Raw genomic sequence first — 26481 nt, 5'->3', positions numbered from 1 at the left:
AGACTAAAAATATCTCTAATTAAATAAGAGATATGTTATATTAGCATATATTTAAAAGAGAAAAACATTAATAATAATAATAATAATAATAATAATAATAATAATATTTTTGAAGAAGTATATAAATTTAGGATAAGTTTATTGTTATCAATTAAATTAATATTTTTTTTAATTTTAATGAATTAAGTAATTGAGTCTTGTAAATAGCAACAGAAATACTCCTTTCATCTCATTAGAATTATTGTGTAAGGGAAAAAAATTATCTTAAAATAATTATTATATATGTTAATTCTTCAATATAATATTAATTACTTTTTTCACTTTTATATCTCTTATGATATTAATGATGAAAAAAAAAATCTTTAAATGAATTAATGATGATTTAAGATTAGTTTTATAATTTTTTTTATGTATGTATTATTTTGGTACGGTGCAAATAACATTGTTGAAATTAATTATCAAGTTATGGAAGCCCAGCTGTCCCTCCCTAAAGAAAATCCGCTGGTTAGGCAGTGATGTAGCATCACATAGTTGTTGGGGCATGGGAGCTCAGCGATTGGATAGTGTAGCTGCGTATAAATCTAGGTCATGGATAAGTTCTGGACACAACCAAGGGAATATGTCCCTTCTTGCTCTCCACAATTGACACTGTCACCAACACCAAACATAATATCTACACTTGAATTCTAATTAACGAGACCACTAGACAATTTGCTTTAAAAGTACATCATCGTCCAATAAAAAAATTATACTATCATATTTATAATTTTGGAATTCTTTTATATACTTTTAGTTTTTAATATAAATCACATTTCTTTATCCTTTTGGTTTTGGAATCCAAGCCTCTTGAAGTATTGTACTTGGGTACCGCTGGCTCATCATAAATAGCAGCTATATAGGAGAACATTTCAGGTATATGCTTTGTGAAACATAATATGTAAATATGTTAGCGTAGATGATAACTAGACCACTAGACCATCACAATTCATTTTGAAAAAGGTTCATTATAGTCCAATAAAAAAATATTTCTGTGCAATAAAAAAATAGTTTATATAAAATAATATAAAACAGTTTTATATTATCATCCAATTAATATATAATAAATTTATTAATAATAATTATATTAAAAATCATAATAACATTGATTTTTCATAGATTGATAGTATAAATTGTTTTATATTAATACATAACCATCAAATTCATTATTTTTATACTGAAGACAATTGTTTTTCTTTTTATTGCATGTTATGTTTTTATCTTTTGGAATCCAATACTTTCTGTGCGAGTGTACATTTGTATCTTATTTCGGGTATATGTTAAACAGAAAGGACTACTTGACAGAAGCAGTCGCCGTCCCCAATGAGGAACTGTTCTTATCGTTCTCATTCAATATGTTTTCAACAGAAAGAACTCGGTAGTTTTTTATATTCATCTTCTCTGTTTTGAAAAATGAAAATGCTCGCCAAAAAGTAGCATATATATTTTCCTTTTGTTAGTAGATTTTGGACTTTTTTTTTTATAGAGGTTATAACATGCTTTGCAAAACATCAGAAATAAGAAATGAAAAATAAAGATAAAATCCGTTGCAAGAATTAAATATGCATGCCCATAATTTATGTTTTCATGATCAATTGATATGATTTGGAGACTTCATTTACACTATTTAAACACATCTAGTTTTCCAAAGATAAATAGACCAATCCCAATCCTTTTAGATATTTAATGTCCTTTTGAAGGTTCGGCAGCTAGTGGACAAAGGCAAGAAGCCATGCCTCAGAACAAGGGAAATTAAAATATCAAGCTCAACCATTATTTTTGGTGTGTAAAATTTTACATTTCAAAATAAATATTGGGCTTCAAGGACATACCAAAATAACAAATAAATCTTAGAAATCACAAAACAAACTTGAAACATTTGAAATTCTCATTATTCTTAAGAATTTATTCGCGTGAAACATGAGTCCTCATAATTTATAGACTTTCTTGTTAATATTAATTAGGACAATAAAATGGACAAAATTTAATGATGATAAATCCAATAAAGGTTGATATAGAAGAGTTTTTCAAATAATTTTTGAACATTACATAATTCCTCTAACCCCACATTTAAACCCGACCACTTTCTAAGGAAGACTTGGTAAAAAAAAAAAACAGTCAAATAAAAAATTCATTTTTAGATAAACTCAAATTTGAAATTTAATTTAATTTTAGAAAATAATTAATGCAAAAACAAATCTAAAAGATCCTTATTTGCGTGACACTAAGTCCACTTAGTCCAGTCTCGTACATGTATGTCGTATCTCTACTAGTCTATTTAAAAGTTTAAAACAAAACTTAATATATAAACACTTAAAGGCATGCAAAACCAAACAATGTGTGGGACTTATAACTTTCGAAATAATCTCATATATGCAATAGCTTGAACATCTATTCGCTCCTCATTCATTAATGTATATTGGAGTTTCATCACGGCAAGAAAAGAGAGGAGTTATCAATACTCTTCGGCTTAACTCCTCAAAATCAGTTAATCTCTTGTATAAATCCAAATGACAAAAATAGATATAATTTTTGTAATAAAAAAAGTAATTTTGCAAGTGTCAATAAAGAATATATTCCCTCAATATAATAATTTGTCAAATAATAATTTATAATTACTTTATATCTTTTACATATATTTTTAAAATAAAATTTGTTATTAAATATTATTGATAGAAGTTATTATTGGTTGTGGAATGATGAAATTATCTTGTTTATCTCTATTAATAAAAAGTTCATCTTTAATATCATTTTAACATATGGGTTTGAACCTACTTCAATCCTATAAAATTAGTTAGTAAATAAAAATTGTTTTCAGATATATATACTATGATGGTCATATTAATAATTGACTTAAGATCTTCAATATTATAAAATATAAATTATATGAGTGTCAATCATATTTTAATTTAATTATATTATTAGTTAATGTGAGATTTTAACATCTTTGAAATCTAAAGTTTATAGTACTAGTTCCCATGGTATAGTGGATAACACTATAAGTTCAACAAAAATTGTTAGAATAAATTTTAATCTCATCTTAGAATGTTGATTATAAATTTAACTCAATCTAACAACAAAATTAATTTATAAAGTGAAAATTATTTTTTATTTATATATTCTAATTTGATTATATCACTTGTGAACTTGGATCAACATTACTTTTGACGACCAAGTTTACTTGATTTTCTTCCTTGTGCATCGTTTCCGTTGTAGCTAAAGGAGGACAAGTACCATATCCAGGAACAACAATGCATAAAAAGCTGTCTCAATAAGTAATGACAGGTCAAGAAAACATGAAAGGTCCTTTCACCAAGTCTGGTGCATTAGCAAGCTTTGGTCAAGAGGATTTATTTGTAATTTGCTCAAAATATTATTCTGTAGCTTGTTAGCAAGCATTAGAGTGGAATCTATGAAAGGTTCCTATAATACTGGCCAAATTCAGGATTTGTCTAGTCATAATAAGTAATTGATATTTCCAATGACCCCTTGTTTGATCCGAGTACTATAATAAGAAGCAATAGATAACGGGTTTCTCTAGATTGATACACAACTTATTAAATAAAAGTCATCCAAACCTACCCATTGTCAACGGAAAAAATGGGGCTGAATGTTCATCGCGTACATTCTCCTACGCTGAAGTCGATAATACTATTACTTGCTCTCTGCACTTTATCAGGCAATGCACTTCTCCTTTATCTGCTGCTTTTTTTCTTCTTCTATATTTTCTCCTTTGCTCATTTACATCGTTCTCAACCTTCTCTGCAGATTGTTATGACCCATTGGATCCTAATGGGAACATTTCCGTAACTTTTGACATCTTCCAACGTACTCCAGATAATGGATATCTGGTTAGTAGAATCACACGCTGAAATTTGATTTTTGAACCACATATTTAGTAGCTTCACAGTTATGCTCAGCAAAGTGTAGCAAAAGTTCCCCGGGAGCTTGAGAAATTATTGATAAATACTGAAAGTACAAAATTTCCAATCAACTTGGTCATTTTGATCACTGTATACTATATAGACAAAGACTATAAATTTGGTCTGAATATATAGAGGCACTTGTAGTTGATTCTTTTGACTACTCTAATTACTTGATCAAGTTCTTCTACTGTTTTGAATATAATATATATTATGAATAATCTAGATTGAATGTTTTGTGCAGGCAAGGGTGACCCTTCAAAACTACTATCAATATCGGCATGTAGACAAACCTGGGTGGAAACTAGGATGGACGTGGGCTAACAATGAAGTGATATGGTCAATGAGTGGTGCCATAGCAACTGATAGAGGGAATTGTTCATCTTACAGCGGCTCTCAGATGCCACATTCATGCAAGAAAGATCCCACCATAGTTGATCTCTCTCTAGATGCCTCACAAAACAGGTCAGAGCATTGTTGCCGTGGTGGCCTCCTCTCTCCCTGGTCTATTGATCCTTTCTATGCATTCTCTTCATTTGAACTTGAAGTGCGCAACGTGGGAGATAACCCACTTGGACAAGCACCTATTAATCTTACATTGATGGCCCCAGGTCCTGGTTACACTTGTAGCCCCCTTCTTGACACTGATCTCTCAGTGTCCTCAGATTTTGGGGGACTAAGACAAGTTCCTGTTCTCAGTAAGTTACACTTCTTATGTCATGTAATATTCTCATGCAACAAATGGTTTTTCTTTTGTTGTCGCACTCAAAGAGAGCTCCCTCAGATAGAATAATTAAAGAAGCATGAGACACACACAATCTAGATGCATTTTAAGAAAGGATTTGATTTAGATTTTAATTTCCATGAAGTCATGCACAGTAAATCTAAAGATTTTTATACTATTAATCAATTAAAAATTATCCTATGATTAACAAGCTCAACAATCTTAGCATAACAATTTATGATTTGAATTTAAATGACATGACAATCTATGATTTGAATTTAAATGACATGTACAATAAATGTAAAGATTTTTCACTGTGGATCAATTAAAAGTAATTATTGTCACACTCAACAATCTTAGCATGACAATCTATGATTTGAATTTAAATGACACTATATGATTAGTGTACTTAGCACAGATTTAACATTTTTGCATTTCAGGAACTTGGAAGTCAACATGTGCATACTCCAGTTTCTTAGCAAACACAATACCGGTATGCTGTGTTTCCCTCTCATCATTTTACAACCCCGCCATCACATCTTGCCGTAATTGCAGTTGTGGATGCAGAGAAGCAGATAAAAGTACAGCAACTTGCATAAGGTGCATTTCAATTGCTTACATTTGTGAGCATGCCGTTATTATCATCCTCTCTCCTTATTCATCTGTATGCTTATATAACCAGGTCTAGTTCCTTGTCACGGTCTAATGAGGACAACACAATTGATGAAATGATTGAATGCACCGACCACATGTGCCCAGTTCGAGTCCATTGGCATTTCAAGAACAATTATATGAACCAATGGAGGGTGAAGCTTACAATTTCTAACTACAACTACAACAGAAACTACTCAAACTGGAACGTACTCGTTCAACATCCTGGTTTCACCCAAAAAGCGAGAACTTACAGCTTCAACAGCACTAAACTTCCCACCCTTGGGCTCCAAGGTACTTTCTTATTGTATACACTTCAGTACTTAACAATAATATTTAATCAAAAGAAGTATTTAAATTTTTTATATAACGTGAAACATTAGATTTAGTGAGTCTTTGGTTTCACTTTTTTGAAAATTTAATTTTCATCCATAATTGATTTTAGATATATTTTTATATATTTGATTTTACATTAGAAAAGATTTAAAATTAATTTTAAATTCAAAATTAATTTGATGTTGAGTTAAAACAACATTAAATCATTTGATTTAAAAATTTGTAAAATTTTACTTTTAACTTAGATTTTATAATAAAAATATCCAAATATATAAATCATATTACAAAATCAATTTTTTAGATCTTCATCCAAATCCAAACACACTTATTGTCACCCATGATCAAACCATATTACAAAATCAATTTTTTAGATCTTCATCCAAACACACTTATTGTCACCCATGATCATAATCTGTTTAGAATATAACATAACCCGTTCATGACAAAGTATAGACTACATTCGTTGCATTGACACTAATTAAGAAAGAAATTTCTGGTAGATGGAGTTTCCCTTTTTTGGGGGATAGATTATTACAACAATGAGCTAGTGCATTCTGATAAGGATGGAGTGGGTCTTGTGACTACAGAAATACTATTGGATAAAGATCCAAATTCTTTCACAGTAAGTAATGGATGGGCATTTCCGAGAAGAATATATTTCAACGGGGAGAACTGCGAAATGCCTTTACCTGACACGTTTCCTATGTTACCAAATGGTGGCTCCATTTTAAGAGCTACTTACTGTGGTTTCAGTCTTTTATATATCCTTTTGTTTCTTGCCCTACTACTGATCCTTTGGTTTTGAACATATACACCTCATTTTTTAAGAATCCTGTGTGTTTTCTTGTAATACATTTATGTTGATTGAAAATTGTTGTTGTATCTTGTATGTACAACACATGCAAATTCATTGTCAACTATGTGGTAATTTATAACTCATTCTTGAGATATGCTGGTAATAAACTTTCTAATGCTTTTTTTAAAATTATTGGTTGAAATTTATTTAAAGAGAAAATTTAATCGATTCCATAAAAAAATTAATTAATCAAAGTCACAAAATTTTGAGTACTGCTTATTTAATATACTTTAATTAATAATAATGATATATTGCACCATAAATTAAAGAGAAAATTAAAACTAAAATTATACAGTATGAAACGGAGAAGGACCAATATTTGCTCGATCCTCATGAAGAAATAAAGGAGCAACAGAGAATGAATATTCGTTTCAACCTTTAGGGATTTCACAAAGTTGTTAAAATTGTTGGATAGAAACTAGTTTTTTTTTAAGAGTTTAATGTTCATCTATCAGTTATGTAAAATTATTTTATATTATTATCTAATAATAAATTATTGTTGATTTAAATTTTAAAATAATCATCATAAAAATCAATAAATTTATTATGAATTATGATTATTTGTTATATTTTTTCTTCTTTTTTTTAATCATAAAAAATGAGAGTAAGAACTTCTCAATCCATTATGAGTCATCCAAAAGCAAAGACTAAATTGCAATTTCATGAATCAGTTAAGTATTATTAAGACACTAACTCAAATCCTTTTTGTTATAAAGTGAATTTAAATTTACATCAAAATAAAGGAAAATGCTTTTTGTTACGAAAATGTACTCACGAAATCACATACGAATTATAATTACCAGTATGATTTCTGTTTCACTTCTTTCTTTTACTTTTTAATCTACTATTTTTGTCCAATCAAATAACATGTGGCTTTCGTACTTGTTCGTGTGAAAACTTTTCGTACAAATTAGCACGGTTCTGAAATGAAATAGATAAAAGATGATTTTTACTATATAAAAAAAATTAACGTATATTTTTAGCTTCAAAATATGTTTTTTTATTTAAAAAAAATAGTCATTTTTAATCTTAAAAATGCATAAATGTTGGGTATTTTTAATTCATAATAAAAATAAAAATTATATCATTTTTGTTAAACAATTTATTTTAAAGATAAAAATATATTTAATCATCTTTAAAATTATACATTGAGAATAGTTATTGCTTCACCAGAAACTTAAAAATTATATTTTTATGGTCCTTTGGTCTTGCCGAAAATATATATACGAGAGTAATAACGTGTTCATTTCTCGTAAAAAATGTTTTTATTTGTTTAATTTACGGTCTTTATCATTCAATCATATTGTTTAATCTGTAAATCAAATTACTTGTTCTTAATTAGTGATAAACTGCTAAATATATAGTATTGTCTGCGCTTGGGGACCAATCATATTCGTCGTTGGTACGTACCTTAAATATTACGATGCTATGTTATGTCATGTTGTGATGGTCTAAATGTTAATATTAGTATGGAATTTGAATGAATAATAGCTAGGCAGACGGAGGCACTTCCCATTAATTGTCAACAGAGGACCCTTCTCACTCTGATCTTTTTCATTTTCTTTGGGTTTAAGATCACTCACTCTAATTAGTTAATCACATTTTCCTTTCTTTTTATTTTAGCTACCTCGCTGCTGGAAAAGAAGCACTGTATGATGCTATGCTACTTAGTACTTACAAATTAGTCTCTCCAGTCTTTCTTTATAAGAATTAATTTAACCAATAACAAGAATTAAGAAATTTAATTAATTTATTTAACAGTATTAAATTTGCACAAAATTTATATGTTCTTTCTAAAATTATTTCTAGCATTAATAAAACATATTCTTATTCTTATTTCAAATATTTTTATAATTAGCTTTAAAACTTTTAATTTATCTCTTCATTAATATTGATATAATTGTTGTTTTAATTTTGATTGCATGTGAAAAAGATAAAAAAGATTGTTCTTAAAATGTTTCCATAACAAAGTTTTTTTCATCCTATGACTCAAAGATTTACAACAACTCATACATTTTACGTAATTAAATGAGTTAGATTTTCTCGTTACACAAGAAAAAGTTATACTTTCAAGGAGTTAATTATATTAATATATTTTAATTATTTAATAAAATAATAAAAATGACTTATAATTAAGGGGATATTTATGAAAATATAATAGTTATAAAAAAACATCCTAAATTAGTTTTTATATATAAAATAAAGACTACAGGAAATAATTTTTAGTTTTATGCATATACCCTTAGAATTTTAGTTAATTTTAGTTTTGCAAGTTGCCAACCTTTCTTAGCATCATCCCTTAACAGTGATATTTTATAGTAAGGATAAAAATTGGTAAGGTAATGAAAGTATAAGACTAATAAGACTCATCAATATTTGTGTAGAAATTAAAAGTGAAATTTGAAATTAAAAATTGTTAAAATAACCTTTTTAATTAATTATCTATTTATTTTTTAGGTTTAAATATATTTTTCATTCTCGTAAAATTAAAAATATTTATTTTTATTGTTATAAAAATTTTAGTACGCTTTATGGTACTTGATAGAACATTATGGCGAAAGTTGATCCATGTAGCCGACCCCACTTAGTGGGATAAGTTGTTGTTGTTGTTGTTGTTTTCATATATGCAAAATTAAAAAATGTCATTTTTTTTTCTTCAAGCAAGGTTCGTTTATCCGAATTGGAAACAACCTAATCTTGGTTCGGCAAAAAAATCGACACATTTACGGGAAAATTTTTTATAGAAAAAAAGTATATTTTCAATTTTATGAAGAAGAAAAAAGTATATTTTAACCTAATTTTTATAGAGGATGTTGAAGAAAAGTGGACCTTTGCTTTTCACGTATCTACATTGATTGAAGTGTCTACCTATGCACAATGGTGTAGGTTTCCACAGGGGGTTCCTTTGGTCCGTTATCATGGGACATTCAAAGATCTCAATATGAACTGGATTTGGGCTGGGAATGATCCAACTTTGGGTAAGATGTTTGTTCTTTTCAATTTGATGCTTACTGCACCACTTCTAACTACTCAAAAAGTTTAGGTAGCTTTTAAAGTTATCGCTAGCTCAATTCGTTTTTTATTCTTCACAAGTGTTGGGCAAAATTGCAATGGATTGTGTTTTTAATTAGGTTTATGATGTATTGATTATTTGGAAGAAATTAGATGAGCTGGGAATAATGAATGGGTTGCTATCCCAATCAAAACCGTTACGACCAAATATATATATAAAAGTTTCTGCTAAGCTTAATGAAGCCTAAACTTTCTTTGTTTCCTGATTTTGTTGCATGGGGGGTGGTTTGAATGTGTGTTAGAATAACTATAACATGCCCCTACTACACGTCGTCAAGGAACAAAAATAAAGAAAGTGGTATTTTTTTTTTATTGTTAGTTTTCATTTGGTGAGTCCTGGTCCATTTCCTCCAGGGGTTGATAGTATAGGCACGATACCATCTGCTCTTGCAACATATGCTGCTGTTCTAGCATTACAACCATACTTGATCATCAATGCAGGCACCGCTGGTGGCTTCAAGGTGGCCACGATCTTGTCCCAAGCAATAGTGTTAGAATTGTTGGTTTTCTAGTTTTGTGTTCCAAAATGTCTATATGTTGCCTTTTTGTGTTAAAATATATCCTTTTTTCTAGTTTTGGCTTTGGTTCTATCTATGTGGTATACTTTGTCCTTCTTTTTGCATTATCTCTTTTTACCTTCCAATAATATAATTTTACCTAGGAAAAGAATTATAATGATTTCAGCATTATATACCACATCATGCTTTATTTTCTCCTACGACAATCAAGAAAAACAAGAGTAAGAGTAAGGTGGTTGACCTGTATACTAGCTATAAGTATACAAGCGGGTTGGGTTTTGTCAAGTTGGGTTTTGAAGACTTCCAATGTGTTGGCTAATTAATCAAGCGGATTAAATACTATTTTTCTTTTAAATTTTGCAATTAGCCCAGTTAGGAATCTTATTAAGAAACTACTTGCATAGGGACTTACAGTAACATATTTCAATATTTTTTGGTCAATACTTGTGGATTTTAAATTTTAAAACTTCTTGAGATATTTGGTTTGTGAAGTGAATGCAAAATAGATACCTGTTTTCATTTTCAAATTAATTTTTTTTATAAACCTTCACATTTATTTTTTTAACCTTTTTTTCGTGCTTGCAATGTAGTGAGGTAGAAGTTTTGCTGTGTGTATGTCAGTGATGTTTGCAGATTTTTGATCTGTATGGAATTGGTTTACGTAAAGTCTTTGAAACACCCAACCTTGTAAAGGAGCTTAATCTAAAGGTGAGTACTATTTGATAAAATGATATGCTTCTGCAGAAAACAAAACTCTTGATAACAGTTAGTCTTATTCTAATTTCATATTGCCAACCCAAATCCCTTGATATCACAAAATAATTTTTCATCTGAATTATGTGTCATTTGTTAACCAGATTACCTGGATTGAAGAATTGCTTATGCATCTTGTGAAGTTTGTGCCTTTGAGCACAAAAATATCTTTCATCTTTGTATGATTGTCTTGGCTTGACATTTTGACTAGGAGTTCATTGTCTTTGTGCAAAACTTGAATGTTAAACAATATTTATGCATATTTCTGGTGGCTAAATTGTCTACTGGTGGCTCTTTAGATATGACAGAGCAGGATGAATCATCAATAATTGCAAATGATGCCACAGTTATAGATATGGAGGTAACCTGATTATTGGTGTTATACCTTGGGATATTCCACTCATCTATTGGGAATGGAATGAATCCACATATTCACAAATCACATCTTGTATCATGAAACAAATCCCCAATTAAATTGCAGAGGACTGAATAACTAGTAGTTGTTCTCATCTTTCCTTTGTGGAATATAGGCTTAACTCCCCATTTCAACTTTTTCTCCAGGGAGCTGCTATTGCATATGTTGCCGACATACTAAAAGTTCCTGCAATTTTTATAAAAGCTGTGAATAGTATCGTTGATGGTGACAAAGCAATTGTAGAAGAATTCCTGCAGAATTTGGAAGCTCTAACTGCTGTTCTTGATCTGAACAAGTTATTAATTTTATTAATGGAAAGTGCATATCTGAACTTTGACAACTCAATTTCACCTTATCCTCTAGTAGAAGAATATATTTCTACAGGGAGAACTGCGAATGCCTTTACCTGACATGTTACCTATGTTACCAAATGGTAGCTCCAGTTTAAGATCTACTTATTGTGGTTCCAGTCTTTTATTTATCCTTTTGTTTCTTGCTTGCTATTCCTTAAGTTTTGAACACACCTCAAATTTGAAGATTGCTGTGCTTTGTTGTAATACATTTATTTTGCTTCAGTTTTACTCTTGCTTTCTTTTTAACATTTTTTCTTCATAAAAAATGGAGTCGAACACTTTTTTTTATTGTAAAGATACAGTATGTATTATCATAAATTAAAGAAAAAGCTAAAATTAAATTAAATTTGTATAGCAGAATTGTAAAGGGATGAAGAATTCATATTTGTTCAATCTTTATTAGGAAATAAGGGAACAACTAATAATGTGAAAACTAATACTCTCTAGCACTTACAGATTTTATAAACCTGATAAAATTACTTGGTAAAAAACCGATTTTTATAATCACATCAAATGAGACTAAAGACCTCTCAAGAATATTATAAGAGTAGTCGTCTAATTCATAAATTTAAAAGTTTATAAAATTTTATATGGAGACTAATCATCTTTTATGATATATAGAGAATTATTGTTTCACGACAAATTTTATGGACCTTTGATCTTACCCTCCAAAAATAAATGTTTAATTACATATTTAATTTTTATAGTACTTAAACTTATTTTTTTATTAATAAATAAATCTTTAGTTTCTGAAGTTGAATAAGTAAATTTTTTAATCCTAAAGTTTGATAATTAAAAATATAAATTTTAGGAACTAAAAAATTTACTTCTTATCAACTATAAAGATAAAAAAAGATAAATATAAAAATTATAGAAATTAAATGAATCAAAAATAAATTCAAATCATTAATTTTATTATTTGTTAAAAGTTAAGGATAAGTAATAAGTTCATCTAGTCAGGAAAGTAATTTCAATGGAAAATTTGTCAAAATTCAAATGTTTTTATTAATTAATTTAAAATTACAGAATGTGCTTATATTTACCCAAAATTTAGAAGCACGTGTTTGTTTCGCGTAAAAAAAAAGTGTGTATTTGCTTTTGTTCCCGGTATTTATCAATCAATCATATTGTGTAATCCTTTGCATTTATCCAGGCATTTATCGATCGTAGTGTGTAATCCGCAAATTAAATTACTTGTTCTTAAATTAAACTCACTAGAATAGGTTTAGTCATTTAAATAGTTTACATCAAATCTTAAGCGTGAGACATCATTGAAATAAAAAAAAAATACCTGTTATTAATTTCTCGTAATATATTATACTAGTATTTTATCATGTATAAAACACAAGATAAATATTTATTTTATACAATTAAAATTTATAATAAGTAAATAACTTTAAACATATAAATTATATTATAACTAAATTTTTTAATAAATAAATATATTTAAAAATTATATTTTATATTTTATATTTATGAAAATAATTTATATTATGATATAAAATTATATTCAATTATCAATAAAAAAAATTTAAACTAATTAAAAGAGATAAGAACTAAGTAATTTTGAAATACGATTTAATCGAAGACAAACTTTTAAAATGTTTTGTCCAAAAAAAACTTTTAAAATGTTGTCCTTTTAAAGACAGAGAAATAACTCCTTAATCCTTATGGCTTGTAGAAGGAAAAAAAAAAAAGTAACTCCCAAAAATTATTCTGATTGAATTTATATTTATATTTATATAAATGGAAGACACGTTAACGTTGTGGGGAAAAAAGATAGAAGAGGAAAAGTCATAAAAAGCATAAGAATCTGCAACAAATAGTCATGGCTGCGCTTGGGGACCAATCAGAGGAACAAGCCATGGCTGCCCAACCTAAACCTCAGAACCGACCCATTTCTAACATCGTCATCGTCGTTGGTACCTTACGATTGTTATGTTAAGTTATATTGTCTTTTTTTATTTGATCGTGTTAATGTTAATGTTAGTATGGAATGAATAATAGCTATGCAGACGGAGGCACTTCCCATTGTTAACAGATTCCAGCTCACTGAGGACCCTGACACCCCGTCCGTCTCTCTCTCTCTCTCTCTCTCTCTCTCTCTCTGTGTTTTCATTTTATTAGGTTTTAAAATCACTTACTCTAATTAGTTAATCACACTCACACACTTTTTATTTTTCGACTAACCTCAGTGGAAATGAAATACTGTATGGATGCTCTGTTATGCTATGCTGCTTTTACAAATTAGTTTTTAGTCTTGTGCATAATCTTAGAATTTTTTGAAATAGTTTTTTTTTATTTTTTATTTTGGGGGGGGTTGTGGTTGAAGTAAAGTTAAAGTGTACTTTTACTTTTCACTTACTTTGATTAAGGTGTCCATGCACAATGGTGCAGGTTTCCGCAAGGGGTTCCTTGGGTCCGTTATCAGGGGACATACAAAGATCTTAATATAAGCTTGATTTGGCCGGGAAAAGATCCAACTTTGGGTAAGGATGCTTGTTCTTTCAATTCATTCTTATATTTCACTTTTTAAATTCATATCTGATTTTTAGCAAGTATAGGGCAAAATTACGATGGGTCACCGTTCTTAATTAGGTTTATGATGTATTTATTGTTTGGAAGAAATGTTATGAGATGGGAATAATGAATGTTGCTATGATGCTATCCCAATCCAAACCTTTAGGAACAAACATAAAAGCAGGATTTCTGCCGATTTTTATCGAGCCTGGACTATGTTTCCTGATTGTGTTGCATGGGCAGTAGTTCGGATGTCTGTTAGCATAACTATAATAACACCCCACTACGCATCTTCAAGGAACATAATAAAGTGGCAATTTTTGTTTTCACTGCTATTTTTCATTTGATGAGTCCTGATCCATTTCTTTCAGGGGTTGATAGTGTAGGCACGATATCATCTGCTCTTGTAACGTATGCTGCTATTCAAGCATTACAACCAGACTTGATCATCAATGCAGGCACTGCTGGTGGCTTCAAGGTAGGCACTGTCTTCCCCCAAGCCATACAGTTAGAGTTGCTGGTTTTCTAGTTTTGTACTCCAAACTGTTTGTATGTTGCGTTATTTGTTGATCTCTTCCTAGTTTAGCTAGCATTGGTCCTCCTTCCTGTGAAATTGTAGTCCTATTCCTTTTGCAATAATAGAATTGTAATGATCCGATACAATGTTTCCCTTTTTTATATCACTGGTGTTGGAGTTGATATAACTGTTTTGAATAAACATTTCAAAGAAAAAAATCTTGACCCTGTAATCTATGTTAAATAATGCTTTTCATATTCTTCTAAAAATGTTTTTGTAATTAACTTACAACAAAAGTGATCAAAACCAATTAAACTAAAACATTATTTGTAATCAATAATGGCCATTGATTTTATGTCTTATAATTTTATATATAACTTGTTTTGTAATCAAGAAATGGATTGAACTAAAATGTATGACTACTTTAAGTGGATTGATTGACCATATTATTGTGATCTGATTTGTTGATGACAAAATTATGTTTTACCTGCCTGTGCAGTTGTTCTACTTTCCACCCTTGGTATGCATGTATCAAATAGTAACTCTTTATAGTGAATTAAATGTTATAATGATTATGTTTGTAGCTAAAAACATTACGGGGCAGTCACAAATAAATGGATTTGTATGTACATGAACATATTTGTCTAAGTAGTATTCATTACTGGATGCTTTCAGGCCAAAGGAGCTAGTATTGGTGATGTTTTCATTGTATCAGATTGTGCTTTTCACGACAGAAGAATACCCATACCTGTAAGTGTGGTGTTATTTCTCTAGTTTGGGCTTGTTCTACCTCTGTAGGATACTTTGTTTTTTTTATATGTGTCTCTGCTTTCCTTCCAATAATATTATTTTATCCAAGAAAAAGAATTATAACAATTTCAGCATGACATAGCTGATACCACATTGCTCTAGTTTCTCATTTAACCATCAAAGAAAAAAGACAGAAAGAGTGAGGTGGTTGACCTGTCAAATCACTAATGTTGGCTTTCTTTTAAATTTTTCAATTGGCCCAGTTAAGAATCTACCGAACTTTTTAATAAGCCTCCGTGCTTAAATATAGTGAGGTAGAAGTTTTGCCACCAACATCAATATACACTTGTAATGTCTTTTGCAGGTTTTTGATCTGTATGGAGTTGGTTTACGTAAAGCCTTTGTAGCACCCAACCTTGTAAAGGAGCTTAATCTAAAGGTGAGTGCTATTTGCTAAAATGTATATGCTCCTCCTGAAAACAAAACACTCCATTACAGTCATTCAAAATTCACATTGCCAACCCAAATACCTCAATATCACAATGTCTTGTCAGCGGAAATTCAGAATTAGGTGCCTTTTGTTAACCAGATTACCTGGATTCAAGAACTTCCCATGCATTTTATGAAGTTTGTGCCTTTGAGCTTTACATGTTTAATTTACTTTTGCTATCAGTCTGCCTGACACACTAATACACTATCAACAATAAATTATAGATGAATGGAGAAAACATTTTATGACAATGTAAGAAAAATTGTTAAGCTTTCAGGTGGTTGGCCTTTACTTTTTTCCGGTTATTAATATTTTATCTCTCACTGTTATTACTTATTACCTTTATGTGTGTTCTTTCGAGGCCAGGCAATACAATCTTGGCATAGTTTGGAGTTACCCATACCCTATTAAGTGAACTGAATGGAATAGTTTTTTTCTTATATATTGGTTTATGAGGAGGTTATAAATGTATTGCTGGCTTGGCATTGATAACCTTGCAAGTGAATAACCCGCTTTAACTTGGATCATAATAATAATAGTAACTCACTTTCTCACAAGATAAAGATCCTACTCAGAAACAAGGAGATGTTTCATTTGTAGTTCAAACACATGAAAATATACTTTGATTTATTTCATTACGTATTTGTCCGTATTTTAGGTGGGTAAATTGTCTACTGGTGACTCTTTAGATATGACACAGCAGGATGAATCGTCAATCATTGCAAATGATGCCACAGTTAAAGATATGGAGGTAACCTGATTATTTGGGTTAATTTCTAGAACTTATTATTTGCAGCTAATCTATGGGGAATGGCATGAATTCACATATTCTCTAATAATACCTTGTTCCATCAAATAAATGTCCACTTAAATTGCACAGTACTGAATAATCAGTAATAGTTGTCATCTTTCCTTTGTTGAATATAGGCTTAACTCCCCGTTTCAACTTTTTTCTCTAGGGAGCAGCTATTGCTTATGTTTCTGACCTTCTGAAAGTTCCTGCAATATTTGTAAAAGCTGTGACTGATATCATTGATGGTGACAAACCAACTGCAGAAGAATTCCTGCAAAATTTGGCAGCTGTAACTACTGCACTTGATCTGGCAGTTGAACAAGTTATTAATTTTATTAATGGAAAGTGCGAATCTGAACTTTGACAACCCAATTTCACCTTCCAGAGTTTTTTTTTGTATGCAATGTTACACGGTGGGCTCCAATTGTACACTACTACCATTATTTGGTTGGGAATTTGTGAGATTTAAGTAAAAATACAAACTTATAAACTGAAGATATTGCAGCCCCACCTCCCATCTCTCTTTTGTACTGTTCTGGCCCTGCAGGCTGTATAAGTTATCTGGCAAAGATTGTGGCAATCATTGTAAACATGTACGATGACATACTTTAGTGAATCACATGTAGCATATGGATGATTATTTGTCTCTGAAATTTTCCATGATGATGGAATGATTGAGTAAGTTGATTTTAATAATGGAAGGCCCCTAATTCATGGTTGTTGCTGTTTGTTTGGAATTTTAAATTTGCCTCGTACTGCTAGTTGCAATTTATGGCCTGTCAATATTGTTCGGACCTGAGGCAAACCAAATAGCCTCGTTTCTTGTACAAACGAATATAAGCTAATGAAATTCAGACATTAAACAAGGACAGTGTGTTAACACTGAGCTCAAGCACAAACCTGCTTGACTTTGTAAGCATATACATGGGGGGTGAAGGGGTTTCAAATGGCTTAAAAATTAAAATACACATGCACACACAACAAAAACGTGATCTTCGTACTTGGTGCCCTTGTTCATAATGCCCGGTTAAAACAAGGACCGTGTTAGGAGATACTTAAAAACACTCGTTAAGTGTTCTTCAGATTCACATTAGATCACTTAAAATATTGAAATATTAGCTAACATAATTTTAGATAAATATTTGATTTCGTGTTGAGAAATTAATTATAGGTTTAAAATGATATTGAGAAATAAACCGAGTTTTATTACTAACTTTGCTTTTAAAATAAAAACATTCATCCAAAAGAGAGAGATTTAGCTCAATTGGTTGAGAAAAAATGTAAATAACAAATCCTTAGGTATTCTTACAAATAAAAATAAAATAAAAACCTTCCAACATCAATCACTCTACTTAACATTATTTTTAACCAAACTCAATATCATTTAAAAAAATAAATTGTAAATACTTACCTATCACAGGCAAAACCTGCCTCCCTGTTGTAAAATGATTACTTACATGTTTAATTTGTTTAATAATCGCTTGTTTTCATTAATTTTTGAAATTTTAAAAAAATTACGTGATTATTTCTCCAACGTTAAGCGTTACCAAACTTATATCAAAATTGAGAAACATTTTAATAAATACACGGGATATCAAGTAGCTAGTTGTCAATAAGCCCGGTGTTGTGTTCCAGGACATGGGAGGTTTTGGGCAGCTCTGCGACTTCAATATGAATCGCATAGAAGAGACTTGTTCAGAAAGAAGGAATCACATTCAAAATGTAAAACCTTGCATCCGAAACGTAAAACCAAACATACTTACTGGGTTTTGGAGTTAGGATTGCTTTTGAAGACATTCGTAGCAGGGACCTAACCGGTCTTGTTGTTCGTTACTACTGTCCCCGAAATCCCGAATCCATCATTACCATGGACCATGTTTATACGAGGCATTAAACTCTCCAGCTAATTTTGGATACGGATAAAGAAAACCTTCAACAGATACTTCAAATCAACTTTATGACGATTCCCTCATTGGCTCAAGTCAAGCAGTTAAAATACGATAACATGGAAAAGTTATGTCAAGAACTGAATTTCAAGAGCCTAAGCAAATAGACATGTTATGTGTAAAGCATTTCCAGCTACAAATACTGTACCTTCAACATAAATATCTTGTTTTCCCTTCATCTCTAACTTTACAAAGAACCAGATTCTTCCAAGGAACCATACTTTTTCAATGCAATATGGACTCCAACAATGATAACCGACCATATTGCTTGATTAAGTTAATTTAAATGCAAGTATGCAGTGAAGTGAATCTTCTATTACACCACTCCAGAAGGTAGGCGGAGAACAAGCTGTCCGCCGAAAACACTGCAATAAAATAAATATCATAAGGAACAGAATCATGCTGAAAAGTTCTTGAGACATTATCAGCCCACGAAAGAAGGTTCAAAACAGGAAAGAGTTGCTATAATGCACTCAACTAACCTTTTGACATAATAGTAACAGAAATCTGCTAAGATAAAAGTCTGGACAATTTCAGAAATAAGCACCATTGACGGCCATAATCCATACCCCAAGGCAACCAACAAATGTCCACGACTATCTAACACCTGTTAAAAGAAATGGTAAGTTAGTAGGACTGTAGGAGACCAGCAATTAGTAAATCCAATAAGTTGCACTACTAAAAAAATGTGCTAAGAACAGCAAACTAATAACCCACTGGCCAAACACATGTCCCTGTAATACTTATAGAAGAAAGCTGATTATTATGCCAATGGAAATAAGCCAAACTTGAAATTACAAATTATAAATATATTCACATTCCACTCCTTGATTGACTAGATAGCCAATCCAAAAATGTCCATCTTAGTGATAACAGACAGCAGCACAAGCCAGAAAACAAGTGACAAGCGAATTTGAAAATGGTTCATAGAGCTGATGAATGCAATCACAAGTTTGGACGAACAGATCATACCTGAAGAACCCAATGAGCACAGCTCAAGAATCTTGCCACACCCAGGGCAAATACATAATGAGCTGTGAATGGCTCAACAATCTGAAAGCATAAAATAAAATGAAATTAAGAAGGAAAAGTGTAGAATTGGATAACATAAATAACATGCATGATGGATATTCTTATATACTTGGGTGTTCTGCATGACTCGCAGTTGGGGCAGTACTGACACAGCTTCGAGATATACACAGAATGCCCAGGAAATCCTGTTCAATAAATGATGTGAAGTTGATGGATGAATAAACAAGGCTAACACAGCACATGGTATCACCTGCATTCAATTTTAAAAAATAGAGCAGATAAACGCACAAGTATATATAACCTTTGAAGTTGAGTAAAATGAAAAGAACATAGAATGAGCTTATAATTTTGAAATGAAAGGATAGTGGGGGAGCCTACCACATAGTATATAGCAAAGTTGTCTTTCTCCTCCATGTAACTAGACTTCAATTTAAAACGAATCATGTATATAACCCACAGTGTCGTGGCAAAAGTAGCCAAATCAAGCAGGGTGTGTATATCATATTCCATGACAAAACTGCAGTACAGCCTAACAGCTAAAAATATAGCTGTCAATTCCTGGGATTTGAGCGATAATCCTGTACATCACAAACAGTAGCGATAAAAGGCGTGAAACAGGGAAGCATCCTCATGACAAGACATGAACAAAGCTAGAATAGCAAAATAAAGCAACAAAATGTTGTTTCTTCTTCTCATTCAATAACAAAAGGAATAAAAGCAGCCAAACAATGTCATTAATCATTCAATGGAAACGTTCTGAAACAAACAATTTCTTGATGTTCAAGGCAGGTCACATTAAATTAAATATTAACGGATAAGAACAAAGCAATCCAAATTTATTATAAGGAAATTGCAGACATATAAAAGAAATTGACAAGTAACTGATAGAAAGAAAGAAAGAAAGTGAAAAGGGAAGGGGATAAGTGAGCGAACCGGCACAAGTTTTTTCTTTGATGAGCTTGTAGATGAGAACAGAAATTCCAAGAGAGTGAACAGCCTCGGCGGCGACGAAAAGGTTGTCGTGATCGTGAACGATGAAGCGGAGAAGGACGAGAGCCGCCATGCCGGAAACGACGGCGAGAAAAGCCTTCACCTTTGGGGGCTGCCGCCGCACCCATGTCGTGATCGCGTGAATAGACTTTTTCCCACTCCTCATGATTAATTCTTTTATTTGATTTGATGATTTTGCGTTCCTTCCTAATCCTAATTGATGGTAAGCAATCAATGAGATGAGAATTGTGAATCTCTTCCCCGAATTCAATTCTTTCTGAATTAGCCAATTAGGGCACAACTCGACTCCAACGTCAATGTCAACGTCAACTTGACTCGCTGACTCGCTGCAATACCCCACCCAAACCAAACTGCCAACCTCAGTGTCGTTCAATATTCACGCACTTTTCACGATACCAAATATTATAATAATAATAATAATATTGATCTTATCTTAATCATTTAAAATATTAATTTTCTGTATTGGATGTTTTTAGTACGTTTCAAAAAAAAAATACTGATATATGGATAAAATAAATAAGATATAAAAGTTGGATAAGAGAATAAAATAAAAAATGTGATAATTTTTTATACTATCTAGTGTTTAATATGTACTAAATAATAATAATAACTCATGTAAAAAAATAATATCATATTTATATAAAATTCATATCTCATTCAAATTCAATTTGATGCTTTTAAATCACCAAGTTTCCTATTTAGAGAGAAACATATATGGTAGTAAATCATAGTAATAGTAAATCCTAGCAAATGATAAGATCCACATTCTAATAGAGGAAATAATTATAAAATCAAATTAAAACAAATCCTAATGAAATCTATCTCAAATTCTCGTTAGATTTACAAATAACAACTCAAAATTTCAAGTAATTTATTTTGAGCTTTTTATTTACACTTGATTTTGAGTCTTTAAAATACTCATGTTATTCGCGCATATGAAATTGAATAACTTGAAACAAACACCCTTATATATTTGTTATTGATCTCATCTTTAATTACCTGTTTTGACAATTAATTTATGTTCACAAGTAATATGTATGTTTTTTAATATAAAACATTGTAATAAATAAATTATGTTCCTATTTATGGTGAAGGTATGTTAACTCATTTATATTGTTACTTGATAATTTGTTCAATTTTTATTGGTTTATATCTTTTGATATGTTTGGTTAATGAAAATTGATAAGAAATTACTTTTGCCAATTGAATTCCCATAATTATCATAAATTTATATATATAATTATATTTTACTTTGTAGTTTACATCAAGATATCCTTTTAGCCTTTTATGTTATAAAAAAAAACATTTTCTGATGTGTGAGTATTTGTTGGAGTTGTAGTTTACATCAAGATATCCTTTTATGTTATAAAAAAAACATTTTATGAGGTGTGAGTATTTGTTGGAGTACTAGAACATGTTTGGTAGTAAGGATTAAACAAGTCAAGGTAATTATGATTAAATTCTAAATGTCATTATTAGATATTCATGAATTAAAAATAATTTTTGCTTGAGGGAAAGATTATAATATAGAATATCTTACATGTGAGGGAGAGACTATTATGTAGAAGAAACTCACACTTGAGAAGAATTGTTGGAATACAAATGTGAAGTGAAATCCTACATCGGATAAGAATGAGAAATTTGATTATCATACAAATGACGATAAAACTCATAAATTTAAGCCTTAAGATTTTAGATTGAAATATGATGTCAAATTGACTTATATTGTTTGTTTAAGTCAATTTCACAATAATATTTTTTTTATGCAGAAAAACACTTATTTTTTCAATATAATAAATAATTTATTTCAAAATGTTTTATAAGAAACATGTTTATAATCTCCTTGTGAGAGATTAATAATGTTTTCCTTGCCATACATTAATTAATCTTTCTTGTAAAAGATGTTGGTTTTCTTAAATAGAAATGTTTAATTTGAAAACTAAAAAGTTGAATTACCATAGTATATTCTTTTCATGAGAAAACTCTTTTCTATCATTGCCACAAGTTCAAAATGGATGAATGAAAGAATAAAGTGACTCATAAAGTCCACGAAATTGATCTCTTGAGCAAAGGCTTGAGGTGTTTGTCTTCTTCGAGAGCAACAAGACCTAAATGGGATGGATCATCGAGCATCATCCTAGCGGACAAGTAACCAGCAATGGACCAGGTCTGGAACTTACGGGCCTGCTTCCCAACATATCGGCCCGTCGTTCCATCATAGTATTCGGGCCAGTTGTCCTTCAGCAATTTGCTCTCAGCAATGTTAAGGGCACGCCTTGCAATTTGGGGCCTCCCAGTCTTGATCGATGCCGCAGCCAGAAGCCATAAAAGAACTGTAACCATCACAAATAATTGTATCTAAATTATGTGATTACTAGCATCTCAATTGAAAGTGTGTCAGCTAGCTCCTACTAAATGAGCTACTCAAATTTCACAATGATAAAAAAATTAGAGTTCACTTAACAAAAATGTTACAGTTCCTTTTATATATAATGTAGATTTAGTCCTCTCCTGTTCTTAAGTAAAAGGATATGATGTTGGACACTAGGATACATACATGCAAGAGAAGGACAATATAATTAATGATCGTTATCTTGTGTCTAGCTCTGCGATCATATCATACCCTAATAAGGGGAAAGCTGTCATATGATTCGCACCACCACATGTCCATGGTCCTAGTAAGTGATTTCAGTTAATGAGGTTTATTAACTTTTTCTTGTGAATTGAGAAACTGAATTACATGTGACGTAGAAATTAGTAATTAAGAATTACCTGGCCAGGATCCCCCGTTGTGGTAACTCCATCTAGTATTTTTAGGGTCACATCCTGTTACGAGCCTCCATTCATGGTTTTCAATTGCTGGATAACAAACTTTGACAGGCATCTCTCCAATTAATTCCTCCCAGCGTGATTCAATGAGATCCATGATTGCAATTGACTGCTCAGGAGTTGCCATGCACGACAAAATTGCAATGCAATTGCCCAAGCAAAACCACCTGAAATCCATCCTAGCCGGGCTCACATTCCCAACAAAGTATCCACCATGATGAGGCATGAAATCAAATATCCAATCTGGTAATGAATCAGGAATAACATTGAACTTGTTCACTGCAGTATGCGAGTACTCTTCTGTTTTGAAGCGGTATACATCATTAAGCTGCTTCAAATCCAACCAAAAGTAGCTCCTCATATGATAGCTTAAGGCATGCAACCGTTTCACAATTCGCTCCACAAACTCTTTCCCTTCCATGTCTTGCTTAAGCAATTGCAAGGCACATCTTAAAGCCATGAAGAACAATGCTTGAATCTCAATTGGATACCCATAAACACCCTGAAGTCATAATACAAAGTTGAAAGAAAGAAATGGATAAATTAACCACAGCAACAAAATTCATTGTAAATCCCCTAATAGTTCATGAATCATCAATGCCTAGTTTCAAGACAGTAGACAATCATAAATTTCATAAAACTCACCATTCTTCGATCAATCATGCAGCATCCATCAGCACATAGTAAAGTTGGAAACGTGTCAAACCCCTCTGACAGGCATAAACTCAAGATCAAGCGCATACCCTTTTGACATTCAGGCCGTTCAGCCAAAGAAGAGTCTCCTGTAGCCTTTGTGTATGCGCGAAGCAGTATAATCCACCAAAATCCAGAATCAACAGGAGCAACCCTGCCTATTGCACTTTCACCAAAATCTGCTATCAGGGTCTCATGATTTCTAACTGGGTCATGGAATACTTTAAAACTAGCAGGCATCACCCCTTCTGCTAGTTGGAACCTGTCAATCTTTTTCTCCCATGATTGAAGGCGAAGGGTCTTTAAAAGAAAATTTTTAACAATGTCCGTTTCCCCATGCATCAGAAAAGCCAAAGCACTTGGGACAAAGTCTCTTATAAACACCTATACACAAATGTAAAAATACCTTAGATTAGATCTCATAGCAAAATCAAAAATGGGGAGACAAGGAAAGAGATAATGATCAAAGCCACTGATCCAGCATGACAAGTAAAAACTAAAACAATGAAACTAAAAGATTAAGTTGTAATATAGCATGCTTATCCGGACAGTGGATTTTATGTCACTTGAACCATGAGTGTAGATCCATAATAGTTAACATGGTCTAGAAGTGTAACCAAAATCCAAGTATTGTGATGAAATTGTGCCAATTCCTCCCCCCACTGACATACACACACACAAAAAAAAAAGACAACATAGAAGAAACAGATACATATCCAAGATCATGCTACCTGATCATAATTAAGTTTCTCATCAGAATTATCCAAAGCAGCAATTGTACCAACTGGCTGACCACGGAAATATACCAAGGAACGCCTCAGCTCTTCCCAAGCTTCTGATGTTAATGGATGTGGATCCAATGTCACTGATCCCGGAGTATTAATATCTGACTTTGGCCTAGGAGAATGTACATGATCAAGAAGATCTCCCAGGCGAGATGAACTATCAACTTTTGTGGCCAATTGACGTGGAGAAAAGCCTAAGGATAGTTCATTCATTGATCTTTCATCAAATGATCTCTGTCTCTCTATATTCAGAGCCCTAGGCCTATCTAATGCTTTTGAGAAATCAAATTCCTCCTTTTCTGATACACTACTTAGTGCCTCTAGACACTTAAGACTCCCATTATGGGATCTATCTATCGGAAACGAAGACATCTTCCAAAATATTAGCACTTGCAATTGTCTTGCTCAAAATCCTGCACAGTAAAGTTTATTGACATAAAATTAACATAGATATAAACCACCCCCACAAACTCCTATTCCTTGCTGCTAACACTCCATGAGCCTAAAAGCATATATTTCCAAACTAATGCATCGTTCTTTTAATCCGAAATTCAAAACGATTGAGTTGAGATATACTTTTGGATACCACATGAAGACTATAAACACGAACCAAGTGATTAATTTTGAAAATAACATCACACTATTTAGTTCAAGTGGTTGGTCGTTACGGAACAGAAGAAAAAAAATCAAGTGGTTTTAACTATGTAGTCCCAACTTTCCAATTTAAGATCCCTATCAAAGGCACAACGTTATTTTTCTCACTATTGTTTTTCAATAAATTCTAAAAAAGGGTTACTTCTTAATTAACTAGCTGGCCAAAATTCACCCAGATCCTAAAGTGAAAGTCTCATATACGATTATAAGCATTGAGCAAACAAGAGAAGATAACCACAAAAGAAAAAGAAAGAAAGGAGGTAACTGGAGATCATGAAAGCCAAGAAATATATATAATTTCGTAAGGGAATATAGATATGCAGAAGAAACAACATTGTAATTAAAATCTCCATGGTTGTACAATGTGATCAGAAAACCACTTGCACGTTGCCACAAATTAACTAAGGATCAGAAAACTTTCAAGATCTTTTACATTTAGGCATCATGCAAGCTCCACAATGTATAGTGTAGGAACACAAACACGAAATTAAACATGATGCATGACAAAGAGGGCTCAATGGGTCAAATGAGATAATCATTTTAAATTGCGTAGAAATGAAGTTGGTTTACAGTACTTTAAAGTTGTAGAGAAAGAGAAGTTAAAGCACGTGAAACAAAAATGTCCTTCTTCCTTTCCCTGTGTGTTGTGATTGTGATTTGTGATCTGTGAAGGAAACAACGAAAGAACGGATTTGTATGACTATTATGCATGACTTACGGAGGGGCTGATGTTGTGGTGCTACGTGTGATCTTAAATGTTGCTCATTCACTCTACCATCACCATGACCCTCACTCAGCCACAAAGTGACAATTTCAAAATTCAC

The 26481-nt window shown here is 31.5% G+C and overlaps 5 protein-coding genes across 6 annotated transcripts; 3 read left to right on the top strand and 2 right to left on the bottom strand.

The window, feature by feature from the left end:
• Positions 1 to 3636: 3636 nt before the first annotated feature.
• On the top strand, positions 3637 to 6598 carry LOC114408269 (COBRA-like protein 2). Its single transcript, XM_028371311.1, has 6 exons — positions 3637 to 3715; positions 3805 to 3887; positions 4204 to 4657; positions 5124 to 5283; positions 5366 to 5628; positions 6171 to 6598. The coding sequence occupies exons 1-6, from the start codon at positions 3637 to 3639 to the stop codon at positions 6473 to 6475; spliced, it is 1344 nt and encodes a 447-aa protein (XP_028227112.1). The 3' UTR covers positions 6476 to 6598.
• Positions 6599 to 9467: 2869 nt separating this feature from the next.
• On the top strand, positions 9468 to 11694 carry LOC114408268 (5'-methylthioadenosine/S-adenosylhomocysteine nucleosidase 1-like). Its single transcript, XM_028371310.1, has 5 exons — positions 9468 to 9504; positions 9953 to 10101; positions 10750 to 10824; positions 11081 to 11230; positions 11431 to 11694. The coding sequence occupies exons 1-5, from the start codon at positions 9468 to 9470 to the stop codon at positions 11692 to 11694; spliced, it is 675 nt and encodes a 224-aa protein (XP_028227111.1).
• Positions 11695 to 13393: 1699 nt separating this feature from the next.
• LOC114408416 (5'-methylthioadenosine/S-adenosylhomocysteine nucleosidase 2-like) lies at positions 13394 to 17428 on the top strand. Of its 2 annotated transcripts, XM_028371456.1 has the most exons (8): positions 13396 to 13559; positions 13645 to 13708; positions 14035 to 14126; positions 14529 to 14635; positions 15350 to 15424; positions 15789 to 15863; positions 16573 to 16665; positions 16874 to 17428. In XM_028371456.1, exons 1-8 carry the CDS (start codon positions 13466 to 13468, stop codon positions 17069 to 17071), a joined length of 798 nt encoding a protein of 265 aa, XP_028227257.1. In that variant the 5' UTR covers positions 13396 to 13465; the 3' UTR covers positions 17072 to 17428. The 2 variants fall into 2 exon arrangements, with proteins under 2 accessions (XP_028227258.1, XP_028227257.1); XM_028371457.1 differs by lacking the exon at positions 13645 to 13708 and having other exon boundaries at positions 13394 to 13578.
• A 1219-nt stretch (positions 17429 to 18647) lies between these two features.
• On the bottom strand, positions 18648 to 21056 carry LOC114408415 (putative ER lumen protein-retaining receptor C28H8.4). The gene is made up of 6 exons (XM_028371455.1): positions 20619 to 21056; positions 20064 to 20263; positions 19795 to 19935; positions 19626 to 19706; positions 19136 to 19260; positions 18648 to 19018 (listed from the first exon to the last, which is right to left on the bottom strand). The coding sequence occupies exons 1-6, from the start codon at positions 20839 to 20841 to the stop codon at positions 18970 to 18972; spliced, it is 819 nt and encodes a 272-aa protein (XP_028227256.1). The 5' UTR covers positions 20842 to 21056; the 3' UTR covers positions 18648 to 18969.
• Positions 21057 to 22670: 1614 nt separating this feature from the next.
• On the bottom strand, positions 22671 to 26091 carry LOC114408041 (probable alkaline/neutral invertase B). The gene is made up of 4 exons (XM_028371167.1): positions 24950 to 26091; positions 24171 to 24602; positions 23469 to 24027; positions 22671 to 23029 (listed from the first exon to the last, which is right to left on the bottom strand). The coding sequence occupies exons 1-4, from the start codon at positions 25373 to 25375 to the stop codon at positions 22734 to 22736; spliced, it is 1713 nt and encodes a 570-aa protein (XP_028226968.1). The 5' UTR covers positions 25376 to 26091; the 3' UTR covers positions 22671 to 22733.
• Positions 26092 to 26481: the final 390 nt, after the last annotated feature.

The sequence above is a fragment of the Glycine soja genome, chromosome 4, assembly GCF_004193775.1.
Source record: "Glycine soja cultivar W05 chromosome 4, ASM419377v2, whole genome shotgun sequence".
In the NCBI taxonomy this organism is placed as follows: Eukaryota; Viridiplantae; Streptophyta; class Magnoliopsida; order Fabales; family Fabaceae; genus Glycine; species Glycine soja.
Note: the sequence above shows the minus strand (reverse complement) of the source record. Positions and strands in the feature narration are given on the sequence as shown.